The sequence below is a fragment of the Leptopilina heterotoma genome, unplaced genomic scaffold, assembly GCF_015476425.1.
Source record: "Leptopilina heterotoma isolate Lh14 unplaced genomic scaffold, ASM1547642v1 Lhet_60, whole genome shotgun sequence".
NCBI lineage: Eukaryota > Metazoa > Arthropoda > Insecta > Hymenoptera > Figitidae > Leptopilina > Leptopilina heterotoma.
In genome coordinates this window covers 6415805-6442923 of record NW_025111138.1, presented here as the reverse complement: position 1 = coordinate 6442923, position 27119 = coordinate 6415805, and the positions used below count along the sequence as shown (strand labels likewise).

Below are 27119 nucleotides of genomic sequence, written 5' to 3'. Positions count from 1 at the left end.
AGAAAAACAAAATTATAATTTATTAATTAATTAATAAATTAATTGAATTATTATTCAATTAAGTACTGTCTGACTAAATATTGATCAAAACTACTGAAAACTACAATTTTCATTATGCAAGGAAATTGATTACAATTTTCTTCAAATTTAACAAGAGCATAAAAATTATTGGAATTGAAGAATAAAATTATATTTTTCTTGAAATTTATCTGGCCAAATATTGACAAAAACTACTGAAAAAACTTCACTTTTTATTATTGAAAGAAATTAATTACAACTTCCTGCAAAGTGTGACACCTAAAAAATGTATATATAAAAATATTGCTATTTAAGGATAAAATTATATTTATAATTCAAGTTTGTCTGACTAAATATTGACTATAACTACTAAAAACTAACTTTTTTAGTATTAAATAAACTTTGTTACAACTTCTTTAACTTTGGCAAAAATATAAAATTATTGCTATTGAAAAATAAATTTACAGTTAAAATCAAAATTTGTCAAATTCTAATATTCATCCAAACTATTGAAAATTAGAATTTATCATGAACACAAATTATTTACAATTTTTTTTAACTTTAGCAAAAAAATACAAAATATTGCAGTTTAAGAATAAAATTATACTTTTAATAAAGTTTTTCTGACGTAATATTGATTGAAACTACTGAAAACTGAATTATTCATTAAAAACAATATTAATAGTTTTTAAATTTTGATTAAAATATAAATAATATTATGATTTAAAACTTAAATTATACTTTCATTTAAGTAGTGTCTGACCTTATATTGATTAGAACTACTGAAAACTAGTCTTTTCATTGTAAAATAAAGTTAAATGCTTACTATTCAACATTTAAAATATAAATAACATTACGATTTAAAATTAAAATTATAAGATTTATTTATTTAGAGTTTGACCAAATATTGATAAAACCTACTAAAAAATGAACTTTTTATTATCAAAAGAAAGTTATTTAATGTTTATTTCAACTGTAATAAAAATATACAAATTATTGCGATTTAATAAAATAAAATTATACTTTTAATTAAAGTTTGTCTGACCTAATTTTGACCAAAACTACTGAAAAGAAAATTTTTTATTATCAAATGAAATTAGTTCCAACTTTCTTCAATTTTACCAATGAAATTAAACTAATTTAATTAATTTTTTAAATTTAAAATTAAATTAAAATTATTAAATTTAAAATTTAATTAAAATTATTAAATTAATTAGTAATTAATTATTAATTAATTAATTAATTAATTAATAATTTTAATTAAATTTAAGAATTTAATTTTTTTTTTAATTAATTTATTAAACAATGAAATTACACTTACAACTTAGAGACAAAATTATATTTTTAATTGAAGTTTGTCTGACCCAATATTGACCAAAACTACTGAGTACTAAACTTTTTATTATCAAACGTAATTATAGTTAAAATTTTCTTCAGTCTTTGAGAAAATATCAAAAATATTACGATTGAAGGATAGAGTTACATTTTTAATTAAAGTTTGTCTGACCAGTTGTTGACCAAAACTACTGAAAACTATTTTTTTCAGTAGTATGAGTAGATTTAGAAGGGACGACTTGACACAAACAGTATAAATGTAGTTTTTAGTCAGACAATTTATATTTTCACAGTTTACATTGTGGAAGTAAAGTACGAGTTATTTTGTCAATTTACATTTCTGTAGTAAAAGCAATGTTGCTTATGAGTAGAAAAAGTAATTTTTAGCCAGACAATCGTCTAGATTAAAAAATTGATAAAGAAGTAGTAATAGTCCTTTCTGGTCAGACAGTAAAAATCCTAAAATACGAATTTCGTTCCGCAGAACCTTTTATTTATAATTTCCCATGAAGACAAAGAAAAAAATTTTGAATAATAAAACAAAGAAAGTAAATTGAGAATAAAATTCTCAACAAAGAGTTGAAATTCCATCAGTTCTGTTATCAGTAGTAAAAGGATATTCTAGTCAGACATGTTAAATTCTTAAATTGCAAGCGCGAGTAGTAAAAAACTATTCTCACAGATAAATTTAAATTGATTCTTTCTTATTTGGTACATCAAAAAGAAGACGGAATTTTTCTATATATATATATATATATATATATATATATATATATATATATATATATATATATATATATATATACAGTTTTTTTTCACTTTCTTGTTTTTACGTCGCCTGCATCGACTTAAAGAATCGGCTCTACACGATATATGTGAAAGAGTGTAGACTAAATAATGGCTGCCCGGAAATACACATATATAGCTCTCTTTGCTTTATATGTTGCGAGAGAGAGAGAGAGAGAAAGGTGAAGGCAGAGGTAGAAGAAGGGTTCCCTATTGGGATTGGGAAAGTTCATTTCTTCTATTTTTGCAAGATATCTTATTTCGATCTATCGAACGAATCCGGGGGAAAACTCAAGTTTATAGGATGAACTGTCCTTGAAGGAGGAACTCGAGATGGACGTTCTCTGTGACATATACACAAGATGGTTTTCGAAGATTGGCCAGTCGAGTTTTTTTCAAAGGAGCAATAAAAATCCTTTTTCCTTTTTTTCATTTTGCTCCAATAACAGGAAACAAAAAATTTTTATCTAATATTTTTCCTTTTTTATTGAATAATTTTTTTCTTTATAGGTAACTTTTTTCATTAATTCTATATTTTAAATCTTTTTTCATAATTTTTTATTAAATTTCTTTCATTTTTTTATCATTTTTCAAAAATAATTATTACTTAAAAATTCCTCTATCAAATTAGTCCCTTCTATTTAAATTCTCAATCTTCAGGACTAAAATTATCAAAATTTTGCCTGATAATGAAAGCACTTTAGGAAAAGAGTGTATCGTGTCGTATTGAAAACTGATATTAGAAGATAGATTGAAACTTAATAAAGAGAATGGGGGATTATAGAGAGAGAGATGGGGGGGGGTACATAAATATCTATATTCTCAAGTGTTGTAAGTTGGATTTAACGCTTAATTGCTTTATTAGAAACTCATTTGTGAAGCCACAAATGGTAGTCTTTACCGAATCACGTCTGAATTAAGACCCCGTTGAATCGGTGTTAGCGAACACCGGGAGTCGTTAATAACTGTGAGAACGATGCCCCCGAGGGCTGCCTTCTCGGTGTCTTAATCTGTTCAAGCCATTTTCATTCGGAAATTCCGAGTGTCCAACAAATTTTCGTCTAAACGTTCAAATACTTGGAATTATTCCCGCAGAAAACTTTATCACTCTGCGGGAATGCAAAAATAGTTCGAGGACAGACTATTTTTATAATAATACCTAACAATAATAATAAAAAAAAATAATTAGTATTATTATTTTGTTTTTTATTATTAACTATATTAATCTCCGTATTCTTTTATTTATATTCTGTCCGCAATTTGAAATTAGTTTCTCTGTATGCTTTTGTTTTTTTTTTCTTTAAAAAATATTGTTTGACTGATCTAAATTATTATGCAAATTATTCTCCTGTTTATTTATAAAAAATACTAGAAAATTGTTAATTGTTAAAGAATTTTGATTAAGAAGTAGGAAATATACCCATTTTATGGATAATTTTTATTTCTCAATAACAATATTGTTTATAAACTCATTTTTTTCTTTTGGGAAGAAAGACATTAGATATTCCCGTTTCTTAATATTTTTGTAGAAAATTCTCAATTTTCAAAAGAAAATAATTTGCATCAATTCTATTTCTTAATTTTAGTTGTTGTAATAAAATTCAAAGTTTTTTAAAAATAAAGGAAGAAAATGTTTAGAAATTATATTTGTCAATTAGAAAATTTAATTGAAAATGAAACTGAAAATTTTTGAATTTTTAGAAAATAAAGGAAAAAATTTTATTGAAAAAAATGTTATGTTAAATTTATTTATGAATATCTTTAAATTGAAAAATTATTCGAAAACAGCAATTTCTTTTTTAAATATTTAATTATTAATATTTTTCCATAAGAATACAGATTTTCAAAAATTTTAAATTGAAACCTTTTTGAAATTAATCAACTTTAAAAATATTGTTATAAAACATAAAGAAATCGATTAATTCCGAGTCGAAGACTCAGAGTGATCGTTTATATTATAAGAATATTGTTCCTGCAAGTTCTTAAAAATTATTTTAATATTCTATTATTATCTAAAATTTAAACTAAAATTAATTTTGAAATCAATTTTTATTAGAAAATTCTACAAGAATTTAAATATTAAAATACAAAAGTAAATTATTTATTGAATAATTGAACGTTTCTTAAAATTTAATTTTTATAAAGAATTTTATTAACAAATTTTTAAATAATTGAATTCTTTTGACAAATTTTAATAAAATTTTTTAGAATAGTTCCATTTTTCAAGGAATTTGAATAAAATTGTATTAAAAATAATTGAAATTCCGCGATGAGTTTTATTATTTCTGAAAATAATTGAATTATTGAGAAGAAACTTTTAAAAAATTTGTAAATATTTGAATTCCTGTGAAATTTTTATTATTTATGAAAATAATTAAATGTTTGCGTACAATTTTATTAATATTGTTTTTAAACAATTGAATTCTTTTGGGTAATTTTATTAAAATAGTAGATTTTGAAAATCATTTCAATGAGAAAAATTTTGGAAAATAATTAAAATTTTGACAAGAGTTTTATTAAAAGTTTTGAAATTAATTGAATTTTGAAGAAGAATTTTTTTATTTATAAAGATAATACTTGGGATTTTGTCGAAATTTTCTTGTAAATTTTGAATATAATTTAATTTTATGATAAGAATTTTATTACTTTTAAAAATATATGAATTTTTGCAATCATTTGTAACTTCTTTAAGATTCAATTTTTTTTAGTGTTTTTAACTAAAATTCTTCTATAAATCCATTATTTTTAATAATTAATTAAATATATATATTGACAAATTTAACTAATTTTAGAAGATTTTAAATTATTAAAATTTTTCAAAAATCTAAGTTAATTAAAATTTCTAATTAATTTCATTCAACATTGAAATTTTATAAAATTTCAAATTGAAACCGTTTTAAGTTCATTTACTTATGAAAATTGTAAACCCAACTCTTTTGAAATTAATTTAATTTTGAAATATTTAAGTAAAATTATTCATTAAATAATTTATTTATTTTATGATAGTTGTTCAAGATTTAAGTTATTTATAATAAGAAATTTTTGTCAGAATTTGAAAAAATTGAAGATTTTCTATTAGAATTCGTGGTAATTTTATAGTTTATAAGGCAAATAAAAAGACACAAAAATTTAGAATTTTCTTATGAATTCTAAAAATTTAATTTTTATTTTTTTTCTACTATATATTCCAATTCAAAAGTTATTTTTATAAAAAAAAATTTTGAATTAAAATTTTTACGTTCTATAATTTTTAAAATTGCTAGTTTTATAATAATAATAATTATTTTTTTGTATTTCTATTATTATTTGACAAACACCAAATTTTATTTTCATTCTTCCTTTTTTATTTTTATTTTTACTCATAATATTTATTTATTTTTTAATATCTACTTCAATATTTAGGTACTAGATTTTCTAATTTCTTTTAATTATCTATTTTCTGTATTATTTTTTTATTTAATTGTATTCAAACATTTAAAGTGATTGTATTTTATTTAAACATTTTCTTGATAGTAAAAATTTTTATTTAATTAAAATAAATTCTATTCGAATAAATAATTTTTTTATTCGAATTGAATAGAATTTTAAACAAATAAAAAGATAAAGTAAATAAAAATTTTATTGTTCCAAATAAATATCTAGTTGATAGAATAATCAAGTAATTTACTGATTGATTCAAATAAAATCTTTTTCGTTCTGTAATAAATTAAATAGAAATAAAAAATTTAATAAATCAGATAAAAATAACAAAAACCATTTAAAAATTCCGTGAAGATGAGAATAAATAAATGTACATATGTTAATACACTGTATCGACAAAAAGAAAACTATTTATATTCTATATGTATGAAAAAAAAACTTGAAGTTGGTTTTTAATATTCAAGAGATAGTTTTGGCATTGTTGAGTGGAGCTTTGAGAAAAACACTGATTCGTTGTGTGTATGTTTACACTCTATTGGTCACAGTGATGAATTGCTTTGGTTCTCTTCGTTTAGTGCGGTTACAAAAAAAAAAGAGGGGAAAAAAATCAATCCGCAACTTTAACCGCTTTCAAATTGTACAATTAATCGAGGTTGACGCGAGCTCTTCACTTCTCTCTCCCTCTCTCTGGTTATACGCTTTTTCCATTTCTCCCGTCAATACCACTCTGTTTGGAATTAAGTGTATGCCGTCCATCCAATTCAATATTCAAAGCCCCTGCAGTTACACAAAGGTCCACAAAACTTTTTTATTTTTTTTTATTTTGGACAGTTACTGTACATTTGAACAGTTATAAATTTTACAATTTAGTTCACCAATCACTCACATCATATCATTGTTTACTGGATAAATTTCAATCAACGTTGAATCACTTTTCTATTGGAATTTTTATATTTTTCCTCATAGGAAATTTTTTTTTTTTTATAAAAATTTATATATTTATTGGCAAAAATGTTTTTTTTTTATTTATATTTATTTGTAGAAATTTGTTTTCTTTTTAAATTTATATTTATTTAGTGTTGCTACAAAAATTTGTTACTGATTTTTTTTTTTCAATTTCCTGACAGAATTTTTATTTTTTCTTTACTCTTATAAGAATCCAAGAGAAGTTAAATTTCAAAAAAAAAAATTTAGAAGCAAAATTTAATTTAAAACTTCATGTAAAAATAAAATTTGTTATTGTGGTGAATTTACTTCCATCATTTTTTTAAAAATTACAATGAAATTCTTAAATAATTCAATAAATTTTAATATAATTTGAAGAAAATTGAATTATTTTAAATAATTTTAATTACTTCTTTACAAAAATTTAATTATATTTAAAATAAAGAACTGAAATATTTTATAAACTTAATTTTTCAGACTTTCAAATACTTCGAAACTTCAATTTTTATATAAAATTTTTAAATTAGAAATTTATTTTTCTTAAATTTAGGAAATTTCAATTTTTTAAAAAAATTTTATCCACCTGTTTATAGAAATTTAATTATCTTTAAAAAGTAAAACTAAAATATTTGAAGAATCTAATTTTCAAAATTTCAAATAAAATTTTTCGAAATTTCACTTTTTAAAGAAAATTTTAAAATTTTAATTCATTGAAAATTCAATAAATTTCTTTAAAAATTAAATTTTATTAATAAAATTATAGGTTACTTTGAATACTTAAAAAAAATTTAATTCATATTTATAAAAAAATAAAAATACAATTATCTTTATTAAATTGAACTGAAATATTTTAAAAACATCATTTTTCAGAATTTTAAATACAATTTTTCGTAACTTGATGTTTTAAATAAATTTATTAATTTTCATTTAAGTGAAAATACTATAAAATTCTTTATAAATTTTTTTTAATAGAATTTTAAGATATTTCAATTACATCAAAAAATTTTCAATTCTTCTTTATGAAAATTCAATTATCTTTTAAAAATTGAATCGAAATATTTCAGAATCTTTAAATTTTTCTAAACTTCATTTTTAGAAACAAAATTTGAATTTTTCAATTCTCTGAAAACTCAATTTTTCTTTGAATCTATAATGAAATTCTTTAAAAAATTTAATCATATTTAATTCGATTTCACAAAATTTCAATTAATTTGATAATTATTTAATAAATTTTCTTTCAATAATTGAGAAGTGAAATTGAAAATTCTAAGTAAGAGAAATTAAATTGAACTAAAATTTCTCAGAAATTTTTTTTTTAGCATTTTAAATTATTATTGAAGACATAAATAATTTTTTAAATCAATATCAAAAAAATTATTATTGTAATTTCTTTACAGCAATTGAAATTTGTGCATAAAATTTAGTTTAGGCCCTTTAAATTTTCAAATTTAAAAATTGCAATTGTCTTTAACCAAAATTTTTTCTTTACTTTTACTTTCTTTACTATTCTTGGTTTCCAAATGTTACTACATTTGAAAACCAAGAATATTTCAATTTTTTGAAGTAATAATGATAATAATAATAATAATAATAATAATAATAATAATAATAATAATAATAATAATAATAATAATAATAATAATAATAATAATAATAATAATAATAATAATAATAATAATAATGATAATAATAATAATAATAATAATAATAATAATAATAATAATAATAATAATAATAATAATAATAATATTTAATAATTAATTAAGTTTAGATAAAAAGTATTTAATAATAAATAAATGTTAATAGTAATTAATAAAAACTTAACTAATAATTTAATTACGGTTAATGTATTACTCTAAATTTTAATTATAATATTTTTACTAATTCTACTAATCAGTAGATTTAGTAATTAAATAAAATACTAATTTTATTATATCATAATAATTATATAAATATTAATTATTATAGGTACTAATTGTCTATTTATACATTTAGGGTAATTTATTATTATTAATTAATTATTATATGAATTATATTTAATTATTTATATTTTTAGTAATAGATTAAAAATGTTTCTTTTCGTAAATAACTAAAATTCATTTTTGTTATTATTTGTTTTCATAAAGTTGAATTTCGAATAAGCGTTTAATAATTCTATGTTGAATGAAATCGAATAGGGCACATGCAAGGCTTTCGACTCGAGAAAAGTGATTAGAAAGTTTTGAAAAGTTTAGCCGTTGTGAAACTTCTATTCAGTGAGCTTCATGTTTCAGAGGTTTGATTTTGACTTTGACACTTGAACACAAGCGTAATATTTTTCCATCATTGTGAACGTTTTATAAAAGTGTTTTTTTCTCTCTCTTTCTTTTTTTTCTCTTTTTCTTTCGCTCTCCTTTTGTCCCTCTCTCTCTTTCGAAGACAGATAGGAGAAAAAAAATACTCTCGTTGAAAAGAACTTGTTTTTTCTTTCCTTTTTTCGAAAAAGAACTCGCGGATAATATTTTAAAAAAAATCATGTGGGATTTTGAAAAATTAATCTAAAGAACAATTTTTTTTTTTTTTTTTTTTTTTGGAGAAAATTAAAAACTCACCTTGACGCGAAGCAGATGTTGTAGATTCTGTGATTCACTAATGTTTGGAGGCGGATTATCCGTCCCCAGACGGACGGCCGCAATCACGTTTTCCTTAGTTACATTGTACAAGAAAAGTGTACATACAGTCTGAAATTAAAATGTAAGTTAATATTTCTTTCAGTAAGCTTTTAATCGCACACAATTTTTCTTCTCTTTTAATTTCCGCTCTTTTACATTTTCCGCAACGAATCGTTCTCTCTTCTTTTTAATAATTTTTTAAATGCATAACGAAAAAGAAGGAAATTTTATATTTACTCACAAATTCGAAGAATTTTTAATCCTTATTATTAGTGTATATAATAATTTTTTTCACAAGTCAAAAAGCAAGAATTATTTTAGAGAGAAAAAATTTAATTAAATTTTATTAAAAATTTCTATTTATTTTTAAATATTTTTATAAAACTTTAATTTTATTTTTAAATATCATTTTTTAACGTAAGGTAAATTTTTATCTTTCGTTTATATTTACACGTTTACTATTAAATATTTTATGAACAAATTTGCACTTTATTTTTCTCTTTCTTTTTTGTCGTAACAAATTTTTTCACTGGATGAAAATTAAAAAGAAAATTAGAAAGGAAAGAAGTTTAAAGAGAGCATAAAAATAAAATTTGCAGTGTGTTTAATTTTTTGGTCACATTGAAATTTTTATAAATAATCTCACCTGATTATTTACTTCCTCTCGCATAAAACTGTCTAGGGAAGACACCGCATCCAGCACGGTGAGATTATTATGAGGCCTTAGCAAGGTTTCATCAGTCTCGCTGTACCCCAGGAACATAAATACTCCATGCGGAATGCTATATGCATCTAGAATGAGTGATTCATTGTGGAAATTTATATTTCAATTGTATTTTGTTTAATGAAAGTCGAGCATTTAAAAAAAACAAAAAAAAATCAAATAAAATACACAAATAAAGAAGGGAAAAAGAGGACAAAATTTCATTTACAGTTATAATTTAATTTAATTAAAGTCAAAACCAATAAAATGCGGATATAAATATTCAACTTTATTCGATTCAAATTAATTAATTATTTCTATAAAAATAATAATAAATTTTGCATTTTTTTAAAAACAGGAATTGTTTTTCAAATAATGGAAATTTCATTGTTTACTATCTCTGAATTTGAAAATATTTTTTAAAATTAAAATTCAATACGAAAATTAATTAATTTTGACCTCATTAAATTAGTTATTAAATCATTTTTTCCTGGGGTTCGATAATGTAATATCATTTTACTTTGACTTGCATTTTCATTTTTAAATTCACTTTGATTGATTTTTCTTCATTTTCATTTTGATAGATTTGTATTTTCACTGTCGCTTTGATAGAATTTTCTTTTCACTTCCACTTTTCTTTCACTTTCACTTTCACTTTCACTTTCACTTTCACTTTCACTTTCACTTTCACTTTCACTTTCAACTTGAAAATGAAAATGAAAGTAAAATTGTAAATAAATATCTATAAATGTGAATACGAAAGTGAAAATAAAAATCTGTCAAAGTGAATGTAAAAGCATAAATAAAAATCTATCAATTATGAAAATGAAAGTGAAAATAAAAGCGAAAGAGAAAATAATTTATCAAACTGAAAGTAAAAATGAAATTGGAAATAAAATTCTGTCAAAGTGAAAATAAAAATAACAACGAAAGTGAAAATAATTTATCTAAGTGAAAGTAAAAATGAAATTGGAAATAAAATTCTGTCAAAGTGAAAATGAAAGTAAAAACGAAAGTGAAAATAATTTATCAAAGTGAAAGTAAAAATTAAATTGGAAATAAAATTCTGTCAAAGTGAGAATGAAAATAAAAACGAAAGTGAAAATAAAAATGTATCAAAGTGAAAGTAAAAATGAAAGTGAAAATTTATCAAAGTGAAAGTAAAAATTTGTCAAAGTGAAAATGATAATGAAAGTGAAAATAAAAGTCAAATCAGAAATAAAATTATATAATCTGGAAAAATTTTACGTGAGTGAAAAATAGAGAAATACACCTTAAAATATTTTTATTTATACAAAAAATGATCTCTCTTCTCTTTTGTTAAATAATGGAGAAAAGTTTTAATAGGTGACGATAATTATATAATATCTCGAGATCTTTAAAAAGAAAGAATGTAGAGAGCAAAAAAAAAAAAAAAAAAAAAAAAAAAAATGAGAAGAAAGTAAATTTAAAAATTAATTTGTTTTAATGATTATCAACTTACCGGGAGAAGGTCGCATACAGATGAAACGACCACTATAGCAAAGACAACGACCTCGGTATGCTTGATAAGCTGGAGCTGCATGATTATAGTAAGCGAAGTCAGTTTTGCAAGGTGAAGATTTAACGCAAATTGTATTACAAATTAGAACTTCTCCTTCTCCACATTGGCAGAGTTCCGAACAATCCGGCTCGTCATCGCGATACAACTGGGAGTGAAAAAAAATACATATAAAATTTTTTTTATAATTTTATTTTTTTTTTTTTATAAAAAAAATAAAAATATATTAAAAAAATATTTTTTATTCTAAATGTGATATTTTTTTCTGTGTCAAAAATACAATTTTTTTTACAAGCACAAAGAATATTTGAATTAACAGAAAAATTAATTTTTCCTTTTTTTAAGCAGTTTCAAGTTTGCTATTTAATTTTTAATCAAATCAGTAGTACGAAAACATTTAAGTCAGACAAAAGTGGTTTTACTATTGTACTTTTTATAATTTATAAAATTATTTATAAATTTATAAATTCATTCATAAATTTATATATATTTAAACAATTATATTAATTTTTAATCAATTAATATACATTACAAATTTTGTAGAGTTCTTTAGAAATTTATACAATTAGTTAGAAATTTATATAATTATTTAAAGATTAATATAATTATTTAAAAATTTATATACTTAATTAAACATTTATATAATAGTTTTCAATATTTTATTCAGCCAGTGATTAAAAAACTACTAGTAAACCGTTTTTTAGTCTATTAATAAATTTAAAAGTTAAAAGAAAAATAATAACCAGTAGTATAAACCGTCATTAGTCAGACATTTAATTTGAATTAAAAAATCAGTACCGAACCATCTTTTTAGTCTTAAAATAAGTTTAAAAGTTGAAAGAAAAATATAAATCAGTAGTAAAAACTGTTATTAGTCAGATATTTAATTTAAATTAAAAAATCAGTAGTAAACCGTCATTTTAGTCTGACAATAAGTTTAAAAGTTGAAAGAAAAATATAATTCAGTAGTAAATACTGTCATTAGTCAGACATTTAATTTAAAAAAAAATTAATTTAAAAACAAATTTGAACTCTAATGCAAAAGAAATTGTTGAATTATAAAACTGAATTCAAAAACTTTGAACTTTAATAAAAAAAATTGCTTAATTACAGAAAAATTAATTTAAAAACAAATTTCAACTTGAATAATAAAAAAATTGTTTGTGTCAACATAATTATTTCCTAATAACGAAAAAATACTATTAAAAAGTCTATAATTAGAAAAAAAATTAACTAAAAAAATTACCTGACTATTAAAGAAAAAAGTACCTACTTTGAGAATTTTTGAAATATCACTTTAATGACACATTGTTAAAAGATAATTGACACAATCATAATAAAAAAAAAACATAATTTCAATGTCTCGTGGATATGAAAAGTATATTATAAGTGAATATTTCGAAGGAATTGTATATATATAATTTGCGAGAGATTTTAAAAGAATGACATGAAATTATATATAGGTATATCTTGCGAAGAATCAATATGAAGCGTGCTGAAGACGAGGTAAAAGTTCGAAAGGAAGGCGGTTCACAGTGATAAAGTTGATTTCTCATCTTTAAAAATTCTCATAAAGTTAAAAAGAAGAGGTAAACATTAACTTGCAGTAAAGTAGGAATTTTATACACACATTTAGAATTTTTCCCCCCTAATATTAAAATCTAATATTAGGAAACAAAAAAGAAAAAAGAGAAATTATATAAAACTTACCCTCTTGCCTTTGCCCTCACGAATATATTGTTGTGATTGCCTCGGCCTTTGAACAACGCAGAATCCTGTAATGAAAAATAGAAAAAATTTGTTGAAAAAGAATTTTTTTTTTAAATAAGAAATTAATTTTTATTTTCCAAAAAAGGGTAAGAAAATTAATTTTTGTTTCAATTACTTTTTTCTTTTTTTTTGTTACTTTTTTGATACCTTTTATTTTTTCTCTTTTTTCTCTGTATTTTTTTTTGTTTTCTCTTTTTTTTTCGTAATTTTGCCGGACAACAAAAAGAAATGCGCTATATTACTATCGAATTGTTCAACATACCAACTATCAAGGAATAATGACCTTTTACGCTTTTATTTTACGATTACACATAATATAGAGTACTTGAAGTAAACTACTTTCTTAAGTATTTTATTTAGTACTTCTTTTACTGTAATAGAAATTCATTCAATCAGGAATTTATTTTAATTACTGATTTTAAATTGAGAACTGTATATTATCTTTATTTCCCCAAGAAATTATCCCGAATGGAATATTAAAGTTAATTTTATATTAAGATTTATTTTCCTTTTGTAAATAAAAAAAACAATAAATAAATTAGCAAAAATTTACACTTAAAATAGTAAAAATTAGTAAAATTTATCAAATTTATTGAAATCATTCTTTAAATTAAAGTTTGTCTGACTTGATATTGACTAGAACTACTGAAAATGATGCACTCTATTGTAAAATTGAATTTTTTTTGAGTTTATAAAACTTTTGAAAAAATATAAAAATTAATGCGATTTAAGGATAAAATTAAATAAATTATGCATTGAATTGAAGTTTTTCTGACTCAATATTGACCAAAACTACTAAAAACTAAACTTTTTATTATCGAATATAATTAATTACAACTTTCTTCAGCTTTAGCAATTATATAAAAATTATTGCTACTTTTGAATAATAAAATTATGATTGTAATTATTCACAGTCGAGTTAATTATTGACCAAAACTACTGAAAATAAAACTTTTTATTATCCAATAAAATTAACTGTAATTTTATTCAATTTTAGCCAAAATCTGTATAAAATATTGCATTTAATGGATAATATTAAATTTTCTATTCAGTGTAGTCTGATTAAATATTGACCAAAACTACTGGAAATTATACATTTTACTATAAAAATTTTAATTTATAAAACTTTGGATTATTTATAATAATTATTATGACTGTAAGATATTAATTTATATTTTTAATTAAAGTTTGTCTGATCTAATACTGACCCAAACTACTAATAACTAAACTTTTCAGTATCGAATAGAATTATTACAATTTCCTTCAACTTTGGCAAAAATAAAAAAATTATTGCCTTTCATTGATAAAATTGAATCATTAATTAAGTTACTGTCTAACGAATTATTGACAAAAACTACTGAAAATTATGTTTTCTATTGTTAAATTTATTTATTAAAGTTTGTGAAATTTTCGGTAAATTATAAAAAATGTTGCGATTTAAAGATAACATTAAATCTTCAACTGAAGATTGTCTGACCTAAGATTGACCAAAACTACTGGAAATTATACATTTTACTATAAAAATTAAATTTATTCAAATTTATAAAAGTTTGGGTTATGTACAATAATATTGTGACTGTAAGATATTAATTTATGTCTTTAATTAAAGTTTGTCTGAAAAAGTTTGTGAAACTTTCGGTAAATTATAAAAAATGTTTCGATTTAAGGATAACATTAAGTCTTCAACAAAAGTTTGTCGGACCTAAGATTCTGTCTGAATAAATATTGACCAAAACTACTGGAAATTAAACATTTTACTATAAATATTTAATTAATTCAAATTTATAAAGTTTTGAGTTATATATAATAATTATCATGACTGTAAAATGTTAATTTATATCTTTAATTAAAGTTTGTCTGATCTAATACTGACAAAAAATATTGACAAATTTAATTTATTTTAATTTAAAAAATGATGGGTAAAATAAAAAAAATTATTGCAAACTAAGAATATAGTTATTTTTTAAATTTACAGTGTGTCGGACAAAATATTGACCAAAACTACTGAAAAAGTGAAAACTAAACTTTTTATACTCAAATAAAAACTTCACAACTTTCGCGCAAAGTTGGATTTAGTGAGATTAGTAAAATTTACTTCTGAAGTAGTGAAATTAACGATATTCACTCGGGAAGCCGTAAAATTTACTTTGAAAGCGAAGAACATTTATTCAAAGTTACTATCTTGAAGTAGGTTGTAAAATGAGTAGGTAAAATTTACTCTCAAAATATTTGGGAAAAAAATTCCATGAATTTCAAACATTTGTCGCACATATTCTTCAAAATAAAAAAAGGTAACTTTTAATTTTTTTACCCTTTTATTGTAAAATAAAAAAAGTTACTTTTAATTTTTTTTACCCTTTTATAGTAAAATAAAAAAAGTTACTTTTAATTTTTTTACCCTTTTATAGTAAATTCAATGAAATCTATTTTTGACGCACATTATTCTTTAAAATGGAAAAAGTTACTTTTAATTTTTTTCACCCTTTTTTTATAGTGAATTCAATGAAATTTTTTATTTCTCTGATTATCTTTTTATTTCTCAATATAATTATTGAAATAAAATTGTATAGATAAAAAAAAATAAATGTTACTTACGTGGAGGTGTCGTGCTGGTCGTCGTTGTACTGGGCGTCGTGACAATACTTGTGGTGGTAAGTTCCACAAATTCTGTTGTTGTTTCAGTGGTGGGTTGTCTGGTGGTGATTTCCGGTATCACATTGTCCTCGACTTCCGCCACAATGACAGCCTCTGTCGTTGCTGTGACCGCTCGAGTAGTCGACATTGCCGAGATCGTCGTCGTTCTTGGATGAAGATGATGTTTTCTCCTCGCATGATAATCTTTCTGTGATTCAACTGGAATTTTAAAAATTTAGTTTATTTTATCAAAAATATCATTTTTCTAGAAAATTGTAAGAAAAAATTTGAATTTTTTTTTTTTATTAAAACTATTTAATTATGTTTTGTAATTGTATTCAGTAATTTCAATCACAATTTAATAATTTGTAGTCAGCAATTAATTCATTTATAATTTTGATAATTGTAATTTGTAACTACACAGTTTTTAAATTATTTATTAATTATTTATTTATTATTATATAATGATTATTTGTCAATTATTTATTTATTCATTATTATTTTTATTTTCTAATATTTATTTATTTATCCATTATTTTTCTTTTTTTACCCGAAAAAAATGTTGAATTGTGCGCGATAAAAATAATAATCTTTCACGATTCACTTAATAATTTGTCCTCTGAGAATATTTCGATTGTCATATAATGTTTATAAATATCTCTGTATATATAGTTATAGAGTTTGTATTATATACAAATTCCCAAACGTGAATTTCTAATTTCATTGGTGGGGGGCGAGATAAATTAAAATTTTGATGCATTGCACGTTAGAGAGTAAATAGAGAGAAATAACACACGTATCGAATTGACAAAGCAGTTTAGAATGCACGTAGCTCGCATTCGTTATATAAACGACAAAAGTTGTAGTTTCCCTAGTCGTGTACACGACGAAAGTTCATTTACCTATATTTGTTCGTGAGAAATCCTCTCGTCTTTCCGACATCGAGTCGCGCATTCGGACAGACACGAGACTAAATATTTTAGTACTCAATTCGCGAAACTGCATATACAGTATTTATGTCAACATATATACATATATATTTATAAATAAATCTCTTTTTTCACTTACACGATAAATTGACATTATTGTCAATACAATTTGTAATTCACATTTTTATTCGAAATATTTTTTCGAAAATGATCTCTGGAAATTATTTAATATTTTGCAGGTTATTCAATCTGTTAACAATGCTTTCCAAATTCGGACTAAAATTTTTATTTTCTCTTCATTTTAAATTTTTTCACCACACTGACTGTGAAAAATTAAGGAGAATTCAAAATAACATTGTATTCAATCGTTTAGAAAAATAATAAAATAGTAAAAACGATTTTATAAATTTATTAATAAATAAAATTAAATAAATAATTATTGTGTTTGTTTTTATTAAAAAAATATTATGGTACATGAAAATAATATGAAAAGTAAAAAATTTGACAGATTTGACAGTAATTAATAGTTGATTGTTAATAGAAGAATGAGAATAAATTGAGACGTCTGACTAAAGAGGTCTTTTACTACTGATAGTGGAATTTCGCTTTGAGGAAAAGTGTCTTTACTACTGAAACATTCTCACTAAATTCTGTAAGAAACAAAACTGACTTTTGCTACTTATACTCCGCATATACATAGAGGGGTTTAGGAAAGTTTTGTCTGACAGTGACCGCCTTTTACTACTTGTAGCAAAATGATAATTTAAAATATTTCAAATTAAAGGATTAAAACATGTCTGCAAATAACTAAAAATAGAGAAAATTTCTTAAATATTATCTAAAGAAAATCTTTTTTTTGTACTAATAATAAATTTTGCCTGTATAAAATGTTATGTCTGACTAAAATTGACTATTACTACTTCAACAAGAAGCACGTGTTTAACAACAAAATGAATAATACGAAAAATTAAATAGACGAACATGTAGTGAAGAATTTTAATTAGAAAAGGTAATTCTGAAAATAAACAAACTTTTGTCTGACCAAATCTAATTTCCTCTACTCAGAAGGTTATAAAAGATTTTCTACTTACAGATTAGTAAAAACTACTAAGGAGCAGTAAAATTTACCCTAAAACTAGACAAATTAGCAAAAATTAATCTTGAACTAGTAAAATTTACCCTTAAAGTAGCAAAAACCAAAAAAAATTATTGCAATTTCTTGGAAAAATGGAATTTTTAATTAAGTACTTGTCTGACCAATTATTGGATAAAACTACTGAAAATTAAATTTTTCATTAAATAAAATCAATTACAATTTCTTTGAAATTTAGCAAAAACATAAAAATTATTGCATTTAATTGATAAAATTGAATTTTCAATAAAGTTCTGGCTGACTAATTATTGATCAAAACTACTGAAAATTATGCCTTCTATTCATTGTCGAAAATTTATTAAAATTTTTATAACCTAGGCTAAAATATAAAAATTATTGCGATTAATGAATAAAATTATATATTTTTAATTGAAGTTTGTCTGACCTAATATGGACTAAAACTCCTAGAACTTTTGATAAAATTTAAAAATTCTTGCGTTTTAAGTAGAAAATTATATCTTTAATAAAATTTGGTCTGACATAATATTGACCGAAACTACTGAAAATGGAAAACTATACATTTTCATATTTCTTCTAATATGAAATTTCTATTTTTCATTATAAAATAAAAACTTTACTGCTTTCGGGCAGTTTGAATTAGTATGATTAGTAAAATTTAGTTTTACATTAGTTTTTTACATTTTTTTGACATTAGTGAAATTTACTCCGGAAGCAGTAAAATTTACTGTCGAATTAGTAAAATTTTCTTTTGAAGTAATAGCATTAGTAAACTTTACTCTTGAAGTAGTAAAAGTAATCAAATTTACTTTTAAAATAAGAAATGTAGTAAAATTATCAAATCTTTTTTTTTTTTAGTACAGAAATTGAAAGGAAGAAACTTATTTCTAAAATTAAACAAACATTTGTCTGATCAAATCTAGTTATTCTCTATTGAGAAGTACTATACTGTCTAATTGAAATCAACCTTTACTAATGATAATAAAATTTCAAAGAAATATATAAATGAAGATAATTTCACTAAAAGTCAGTACTTGAATGAAAAATATTTTCTAACATTGCTTTTACTAGTAATAAAAAAAGTAACAAAACTGTAATTTTATTTGGCTGACTAAAAACGAGTTCGACTACTGAATGATATTCTGCAGTTTTTAAATTAAATTCAAAATACTTTATCCTGCAAAAAAAAAGCATTTTATTAATTATACTTGAAAGCACTGAAAATCACTATAAACTTTTGCGGCTGACCATACATTGATTTAGACTAGGTACTACCAATATTTCAAGTCTTTTTCTTCGTCTAACGAAAATTGAATACACATGAAAATTTTTAATATAAAATAATAAAATAATTTATGTTGTTAATATTAATGTAAATAATAAATAATACAATGTTAATAAATAAATAAATAGAAATAAAATAATAGAAACAAAAAAAAATTGACTACTTATACGAAAATTTTAAAAAATTTAGGTACTCTAAAAATTGTGTGTGAATTTGTCCCTTCTTTTACTACTTGATAGTAAAATTTTCGAAAATTGAAAACTCAGTGAGAAAGGAGCAATTTTCGCTCATGAGACCTTAACAAAATTGTTTCGTTTGACTACAACTGTCTTTTACTACTGCAAACATACACACATACAATAAACATGTATGACCATTGGACCACTTACACTAAACTGACATTTATCGATCAATGACATGAACTGTCTTTTTTTCTCTCTCTCTCTCTCTCTCTCTCCTCAATATATTTTAGCACTCTGAACTCTAGACCGTGAATATAACAGATGCGATTTCTTCATATCTAAATGACTTATCAGCTTCGAGTGTAATACTTGGAGAATTACTGAATTTATTTTCAACTTTGAAGATCGATAAAATACCCCGAGGGCTCTAGAATATTATCTCCTCACACTATTTTTTCTCTCTCATTTTTTTTTTCATTTTTAACTCTTTCGCGAACTGTTTCTGTTTACGATTGTTAATCACCATCAGAATATATTTACTATATGGCCATATCAAATCTACAGCTGACCGGTTAAGATCGATTTTGAAAATGAAAATGAATTTTAACTATTGCAACATCCTGTATGCAAATGAATGACTCGACTTTATAGCGCGCTTGCCGAGTGATTAATTTTAATGTTCATTATCAGCCTTTGTTGGATTTATATGTGTATAGAAAATTCCACAATTCTCTATATATCTACATATGTATAATATATATATATATATATTGTATTTATATAAATATATATATATATATATATATATATATATATTAAACCACCTGGTGCGTGTTTGTCAATATTATAACATTTAGAGATAATATTTTCACTAATTATGTCACATATAACGAACTCGATTTGTAATCAGATTACTCTCAATTGCATTTTCATCTCTCGCTATATAAAATTAGTATAATTACATTCAAATATTGTGTACACAAAATGTTTGTTTAATTTTCTATTCAAATTTAAAATTTAATTATTAAATTTTAATATTTATTCTTTCGAAAAATTATCATTAAATTAAGGGAACGTTTTTTTGTTTAATTAATTTTATAGAAAATTAATTTTTTAAGAGGTCTGTATGAAACGTATTTTTTTCTGAAGACAAATTTTTAATTTTGGTTCGTTTTTCAAAATATCGAAAATAGAAAAAATGTTACTTATATTAAAAATTAATATTAATATTATAATAATAATATTTCAATTATTATTTATAATTTAATTATTTAGAATTATAATTTAATTATTTAGAATTATAATTTAATTATTTAGAATTAAAACTTAATTATTTAGCATTATAATTTATTTATTTAGAATTATAACTGAAATACTGGCAAATAAGTAAAATTTCTCCATTGAATATGAAATATTGAGAAAGTTTTGTTATATTTTCAAAAGGGGGCAAGAGGGGGGCTTAGCCCCCTCTTAACCCTGTTCACACACTGTTCTTTATTGTCAGCTATCACTCGATGTGAGAGAGTTTTGTTTTTGAAAAATTGCATTTCGATGATGCAAAAGAGTTTGTAACTTTTCTTCCATATCCTGTGCAACGCTTGTCTTATATATATGTATAAGCATATAACCCGCAATGCGCACCTGCTCGACATTGCAGACATTTTTCGAACGTCTCGCTGACACGTTACTGATCTCATTTTTCAAATTTGAAAATTTAAATAAATAATCCACGTTATTCAATGGAGTAACTCTATCTCATTTTGTTCATCAGTGAAAGTGCTCTCTTAAAATTATATATCTACATGGATAAAAATTTTTTTTTTCGTTATTAAAATGAATATGTTTTGACACAGTTTAAAAATCAATATATATATACTTCAAATTTTGTAGTTATTTAAAAAAGTAAATTTATATTTTAAAAATAACCTATTATTGACCAAAACTACCGAAAAGGACAGTTTTTATTAATAAAAAAAAATTTACAACTTCCTTTATAGATTTTTAGCATTTATAGAAAAATTATTCCTATTTAATAATAAAATTATGATTTTAATTAAAAAAGTTAAATCAAATATTGACCGAAACTACAAAAAAACTATTATTTTTATTATTAAATAAAATTAATTACAATTTCCTTGAATTTTAACAAAAATTTTTGCAAAAGTATAAAATTTATTGAAATTTCAATTTAATGATAAAGTTAAGGTTTGAATAAAAGTTTGTCTATACTAATATTGAATAAAAATACTAAAATTTAAACTGTTTAGAATTAATTTTCTTTGATAATAAAATGTAATAAAACCCTATCAATAAAATATATAATATTTCCGACTCAATAATACAATATATTTATAATTCGTTACAGTCAGACCAAATATTGACCAAGACTAGTAAAAACTAAACTTTTAATAATTAAATAAAATTAGTTACATCTTCCTTCAGGTTTAGCAAAAAAATATATAAAATATTAGATTTTATGGATAAAAATAATTTTCTACATTAAAGTATGTCTGACTTAATATTGACCAAAACTACTAAAAACTAATTTTATTATTAAATAAAATTTTATTAAATAAAATTAGTTACAACTTAAATTCTGTAGAAAAAATATATAAATTATTTGCGATTAAAGAATATAATTAATAAATTATGCTTTAAATTAAACTTCGTCTGACCTAACATTGACAAAAACTACTGAAAACTATAAACTTTATATTATCCAATAAAATTATTTTCAATTTCCTTCGAATTTAGCACAAAGAAAAAAATTATTATATTTCACTGACAAAACTGAATCATAAGTTAAGTTACTGTCTCTGACCAATTATTGACCAAAACTACTGAAAATTATGCATTTTATTGTTAAATTAAATTTATTAAAGTTTGTGAAACATTCGGTAAATTATAAAAATTATTGCGATTTAAGGGACAACATTAAATCTTCAACTAATGTTTGTCTGACCTAAGATTGACCAAAACTACTGAAAATAAAACATTTTATTGTTTTATACATTTATTGTTTTATATTGTTTATATTATTTTATTGTTTTATACATTTATTGTTTATACATTTAATAAAATTAATAACAATCCCTTTCAACTTTAGCCAAAATGTATATAAAATATTGCATTAAATGGATAAAATTAAACTTTCCATCCAGTACTGTCTCACTAAATATTGACCAAAACTACTAAAAATTATACATTTAACCACAAAAATTAAATTTATTCAAATTTATAAAACTTTGGGTTATGTATAATAATATTGTGACTGTAAGATATTAATTTATGTCTTTAATTAAAGTTTGTCTGATCTAATACTGACCAAAACTACTGAAAATAATTTATTACATTGTCAAATTCAATTTATTACTTTTCAGAAAACTATGAATAAAATAAAAAAATTGTTGCGATAAAGGGATTAAATTATTCTTTAAATTAAAGTTTGTCTGATCTAATATTGACCAAAACTACTTAAAATTAAATTTATTATTATACCTTTCATTTTTTTTTTATTTGTAACGAAAGAGATGAATTTAATAAATAAAAATATAAATATTCACTCACCGACGCAAGGGTTAACCCAAAGTAGCCTCTGCCAGCCCACACAATCGTAAATTTGAGACAGGTCGGTGCCTTTACAGGCACAAGTGGTCCTTAATTCCGTGCCTAGAATGCCCAGTAAAGCTTCTCTACATACCGACGTCGATCCTGCACATTTTTTCGTAACACTATCCACAGCACAGCTTTGCTCATAAAATTCTAATTTAGACCTGAAAATACAAATTTTTAATTCAAATTTTTATACAGTAAAACTTTTTATTTTTCAATTTAATGTTTTTGTTATTTAACTTTATCAATTTATGAATTTAATTATTTTTTTTATTCAATTTTTCAATTTTCGTATTATTTATTATTTAAGTACTCAATTCACGATTCATTGTATTTGATTGAAACAAAGATTAAAAATATTAATTACAATAAAAATTATTTCTAAAAGTTATTAATTGTAAAAAAATTAATTAATTAAATAGTTCTAAAATGAGCCAAGTCTGTCTGTAAACGATAGGGAGAAAATAACTAATTACCAATTTTCGTGTCTGACAAAAAAATTAAATTCCACCACTAAAATAGTAAATTTACGTAAAAACAAATTTTTTTTCTGTCTAACTAAAAATTTACTTTTCAATTCAAAAACACTAACGTTTTTAATTTAAAAACCATTTTTCTACCTTTTTAAAAGGAAATAAAAATTTTTCCCCAATAAAATACTGACAATAACAATTTAAGAAATGTCGAAAATTTAATTAAAATTGTTATTCATTTGATGAGAAGTGAAAGTTGATTATATCCTAAAAGTGTGAGAACGAAATTCATGGCCCTTTAAAAACCTATAAAGAATGTTGAATTAATTTTGAGCTTCAATATCGAATTCCTCGTCAGTCATTCTTACAGGTTCGTTTATCATGAATCTATTTTTAGGAGGACAGTAAAATCGATATTTATTCACGGTATATATGTATATAAAGAGAAAAACAAATTACTTCTAACCCGCTGAAAGTTATATTCATTTCATTCCCTCCTCCTTCTATTTCACTAATTTTAGTAATTTCACTTACTTCTCTAATTCCTTTAATTTCACTAAATTTTCACCTACCGGAAATTCCTCATAGAGATTTAATTTGTTTCTTTCTTCAATTTTTTTTTAAATAACAAACATTTTTTTTAAGAAATTTCTTTAAAAAATTTATTATAGAAAATTTAATTTGTTTCTTTTTCCATTTTTTTCCTTAAATAAAAGAAATTTTTATGAGAAATTTATTCTTTCAGAAATTGGTCAGAGATTTAATTTGCTCCTTTTTCCAATTTTTTTTTTCTTAGAAAAAAATTTTTTATTAGGAATTTCTTTTAGAAATTCTTAATAGGGATTCAATTTGATTCATTTTCCAATTTTTTTTTTCTTAAAAAAGATTTAATTTGTTACCTACTTTTTTAAATTTTTTTTCTTAAAAAAAAATTTTTATTAGGAATTTCTTTCAGACATTTTTCATAGAAATTTAATTTGATTTGCTTACCAATTTTCTTCTGAAATAAAAGAAATTTTTATTAATAATTTCAAAAATTGGTCACAGAGATTTAATTTATTTCTTTTTACAATTTTTTTTTTTTTGCTTAAATAAAAGAATTTCTTTCAGAAATTGGTCACAGAGATTTAATTCGTTTCTTTTTTAAATGTTTTTTGCTTAAATAAAATGAAATTTTTATTAGGAATTTCTTTCAGAAATTTGTCATAGAAATTTAATTTGATTTATTTCCCAACTTTTTTTGTTCTTAAATAAAAGATATAAGCAAAAAACTATATTTCTATAACATTGCAATATTTTAGAATATCGTTTTTCAATTAAATTGACGAAATTAAATTTTCACCCATTAGAAATAATGTCTAAAAATGCAAACGTATCTTTTTAATAAAAAATATTGGATAAAGTATTTGTCGTTTGAATTTTAAAAAGTAAGACAGGTGAAGGGAATTAAGAATAGTTTGTTATTTATTAATTTACGAGGAAATGCATTCTCTCGCGAGATATTTTTGCGCAAATATTAATAATAATTAGAGTGGACATTTTCAAAGGAATAAGTTTCTCCGGTTTTTATGGTATGAGAAAAGTTTTTTATTTCTTTTCTTTCATTGTATTGTATGTATATATATAGTTTTAACGAACTTATTTTTGTATTGCCTACCTGCAACTTCTCTCGTCTCTACAAAGTTCCGCTAAACTGTGACAAGTTGGTATTTCTGGTCCTTCCGGACGTTGAGCACACTGCGGATGCATTTTCTCCTTTGCCACTGTGCAATCGTTCCTTTTCTCGTCGTTTGTTCTTTAAAAATTACAAAAAAAGGGCATTTTTTAACGAAAATTTACAAAATAGATAAAAAATTATTTATCTTTTGAATTTTTTTTTCTCTCCTCTCTCTCTCTCTGTCTTTAAAAAATGATTTAGAAAAATTCTCCTAACAAGAAAAAATAAAGTTTAAAATTTGTTAAATTTCCTGAATAAAATATTTTTTATTTCGAAAAAAATACTATAAATGAAAGTTTGTCTGACCAAATATTGACCAAAACTACTAGTAATTATGTATTTTACTATAAAAATTAATTTTTTGTTTTTAATTTCAAAATTAAAAGTTTTAAATGAAAATTAATCTTTAAGATGAAGAGAGAAGAATTAAAAAAATTAAGTTTTTTATTTTTCCTCTAATTTTTTGTTTTTAATTTAATTCCAAAGGTAAAAATGGAAAATAAAAATTAATCTTTAATTTAAATAAATAATAATGGACAAAATTAAAAAATCGTTTTTGTACTTTTTCCCTAAATTACTGTTTATAATTTTAAGAGTAAAAATTTTTACCAAAAAATTAAAATCTTTGAAATAAATAAAAGTAAAAATAGAAAAAATACAATAATTGCTTTAAAAATTTTTTCTTACTAAAATTATTCAAAATAGAATGAATTTATTAAATTTTTAAACAATTGAAATAAAACAATTTTAGACTTTAATTAAATTTCATTTTCCTTTTTATTTATTAATAAGAAAATTTCGTTATCAAGCCTGAATAGAAACTGTCTATAATTAAATAATTACATTTACTAAAATAACTTTAAGAATGATTTAAGTATCATTCAAATTTCTTGACATTTTATTAAAAATTTAATTGAATCAAAGCTGTAAATATCGATATTGAATTTCTCTGTTATTTCTAAAGATATAGATAATTTTTCATGAAAAGGAGAAGGAAGAAAAAATAAATATATATTAAAAAATTGAATAAGAAAATTGAATAAAAGAATTTAATAAAAAATTATTAACAAGGATTAAAATAATAAACATCGAAAATAAAGTCTTCTATTATTAGAGAGGATATACGTAATTTTTAATTAAATGAAAAAGGAAGATAAAAATTATAAGAAGTATTTTTAAAAATGTAGAAAAAAAATTACCAATGAAAATAAAATGAACTAGATTTAATAATAGAAAATATTTTTATAATCGCGCATAAGTCAATGATGCACGTTTTGAAAATTCTTTATAAGACATATTTTTATCCAAAAGAAAGATATTATTGTTCAACGAGCATTAAACAAGTGGATTCACTATTTTATTTGTTGAAGTAAAATAGAATTCTCGTTTCAAATTTTTATTCTACAAACGAAAGAAGTAGGGAGAAAAAGAGAGGAAGAGAGAATAAGAGAAAAAAGAGAGAGAGAGAGCGAGAGAGAGAGAAAGTGTGAGAGAGTTGAGAAAATCAGGAAAAAAGAGAGAAGAACTTTTAAAGAGAATGAAAAATAAGAGAAGGGAAAACAAAAACAAAACGAGAAAAAAAAATGAAAGAGAATAAGAAAAAGACAATGAACAATGTATATATGGTGAACTAAAGTATAAAAAGCAAGTAAGTAAAGGAACGAGTGTAGAGAAAGAAAATGAAGAAGAAAGTTAAAGGGAAATCAGAAAAACAAAAATGAGATGAAGTTTCTCCGTATTGTTTTCCGAAAGCTACTTAAAAAGTTAAACTAGCTCTATTATGGAGAATTTTTTTTCCTAAATGACAAAATAATTATCTGTCAAACTTAAAATAAGTAGAGATAAATGAATGTAACGAAAAAGGGAACAGAAAAAGTATTCTTTATAATAATATTGATAAAATAAATAGTTGAAAATTATAATATTTTGATACTCAATAAACAAATAAATGAATCTTACATTTTATTATAATATCTAATCTTTACTCTTTTCTCTCTAAATTAGAATT

General features: G+C 22.2%; 1 protein-coding gene across 3 annotated transcripts in view; it reads right to left on the bottom strand.

Moving 5' to 3' along the window:
- The window catches only part of LOC122509404, a 531572-nt gene that overhangs the window by 37520 nt on the left and 466933 nt on the right, over positions 1 to 27119 (bottom strand). For all 3 annotated transcript variants that reach the window (XM_043623440.1, XM_043623442.1, XM_043623441.1), the window contains 7 exons: positions 25052 to 25189; positions 22877 to 23082; positions 15764 to 16021; positions 13109 to 13173; positions 11342 to 11546; positions 9802 to 9947; positions 9096 to 9224 (listed from right to left, as the gene is read on the bottom strand). In XM_043623440.1, the coding sequence (XP_043479375.1) occupies positions 9096 to 9224; positions 9802 to 9947; positions 11342 to 11546; positions 13109 to 13173; positions 15764 to 16021; positions 22877 to 23082; positions 25052 to 25189 (1147 nt within the window). The remainder of the gene's footprint in view (positions 1 to 9095; positions 9225 to 9801; positions 9948 to 11341; positions 11547 to 13108; positions 13174 to 15763; positions 16022 to 22876; positions 23083 to 25051; positions 25190 to 27119) is intronic.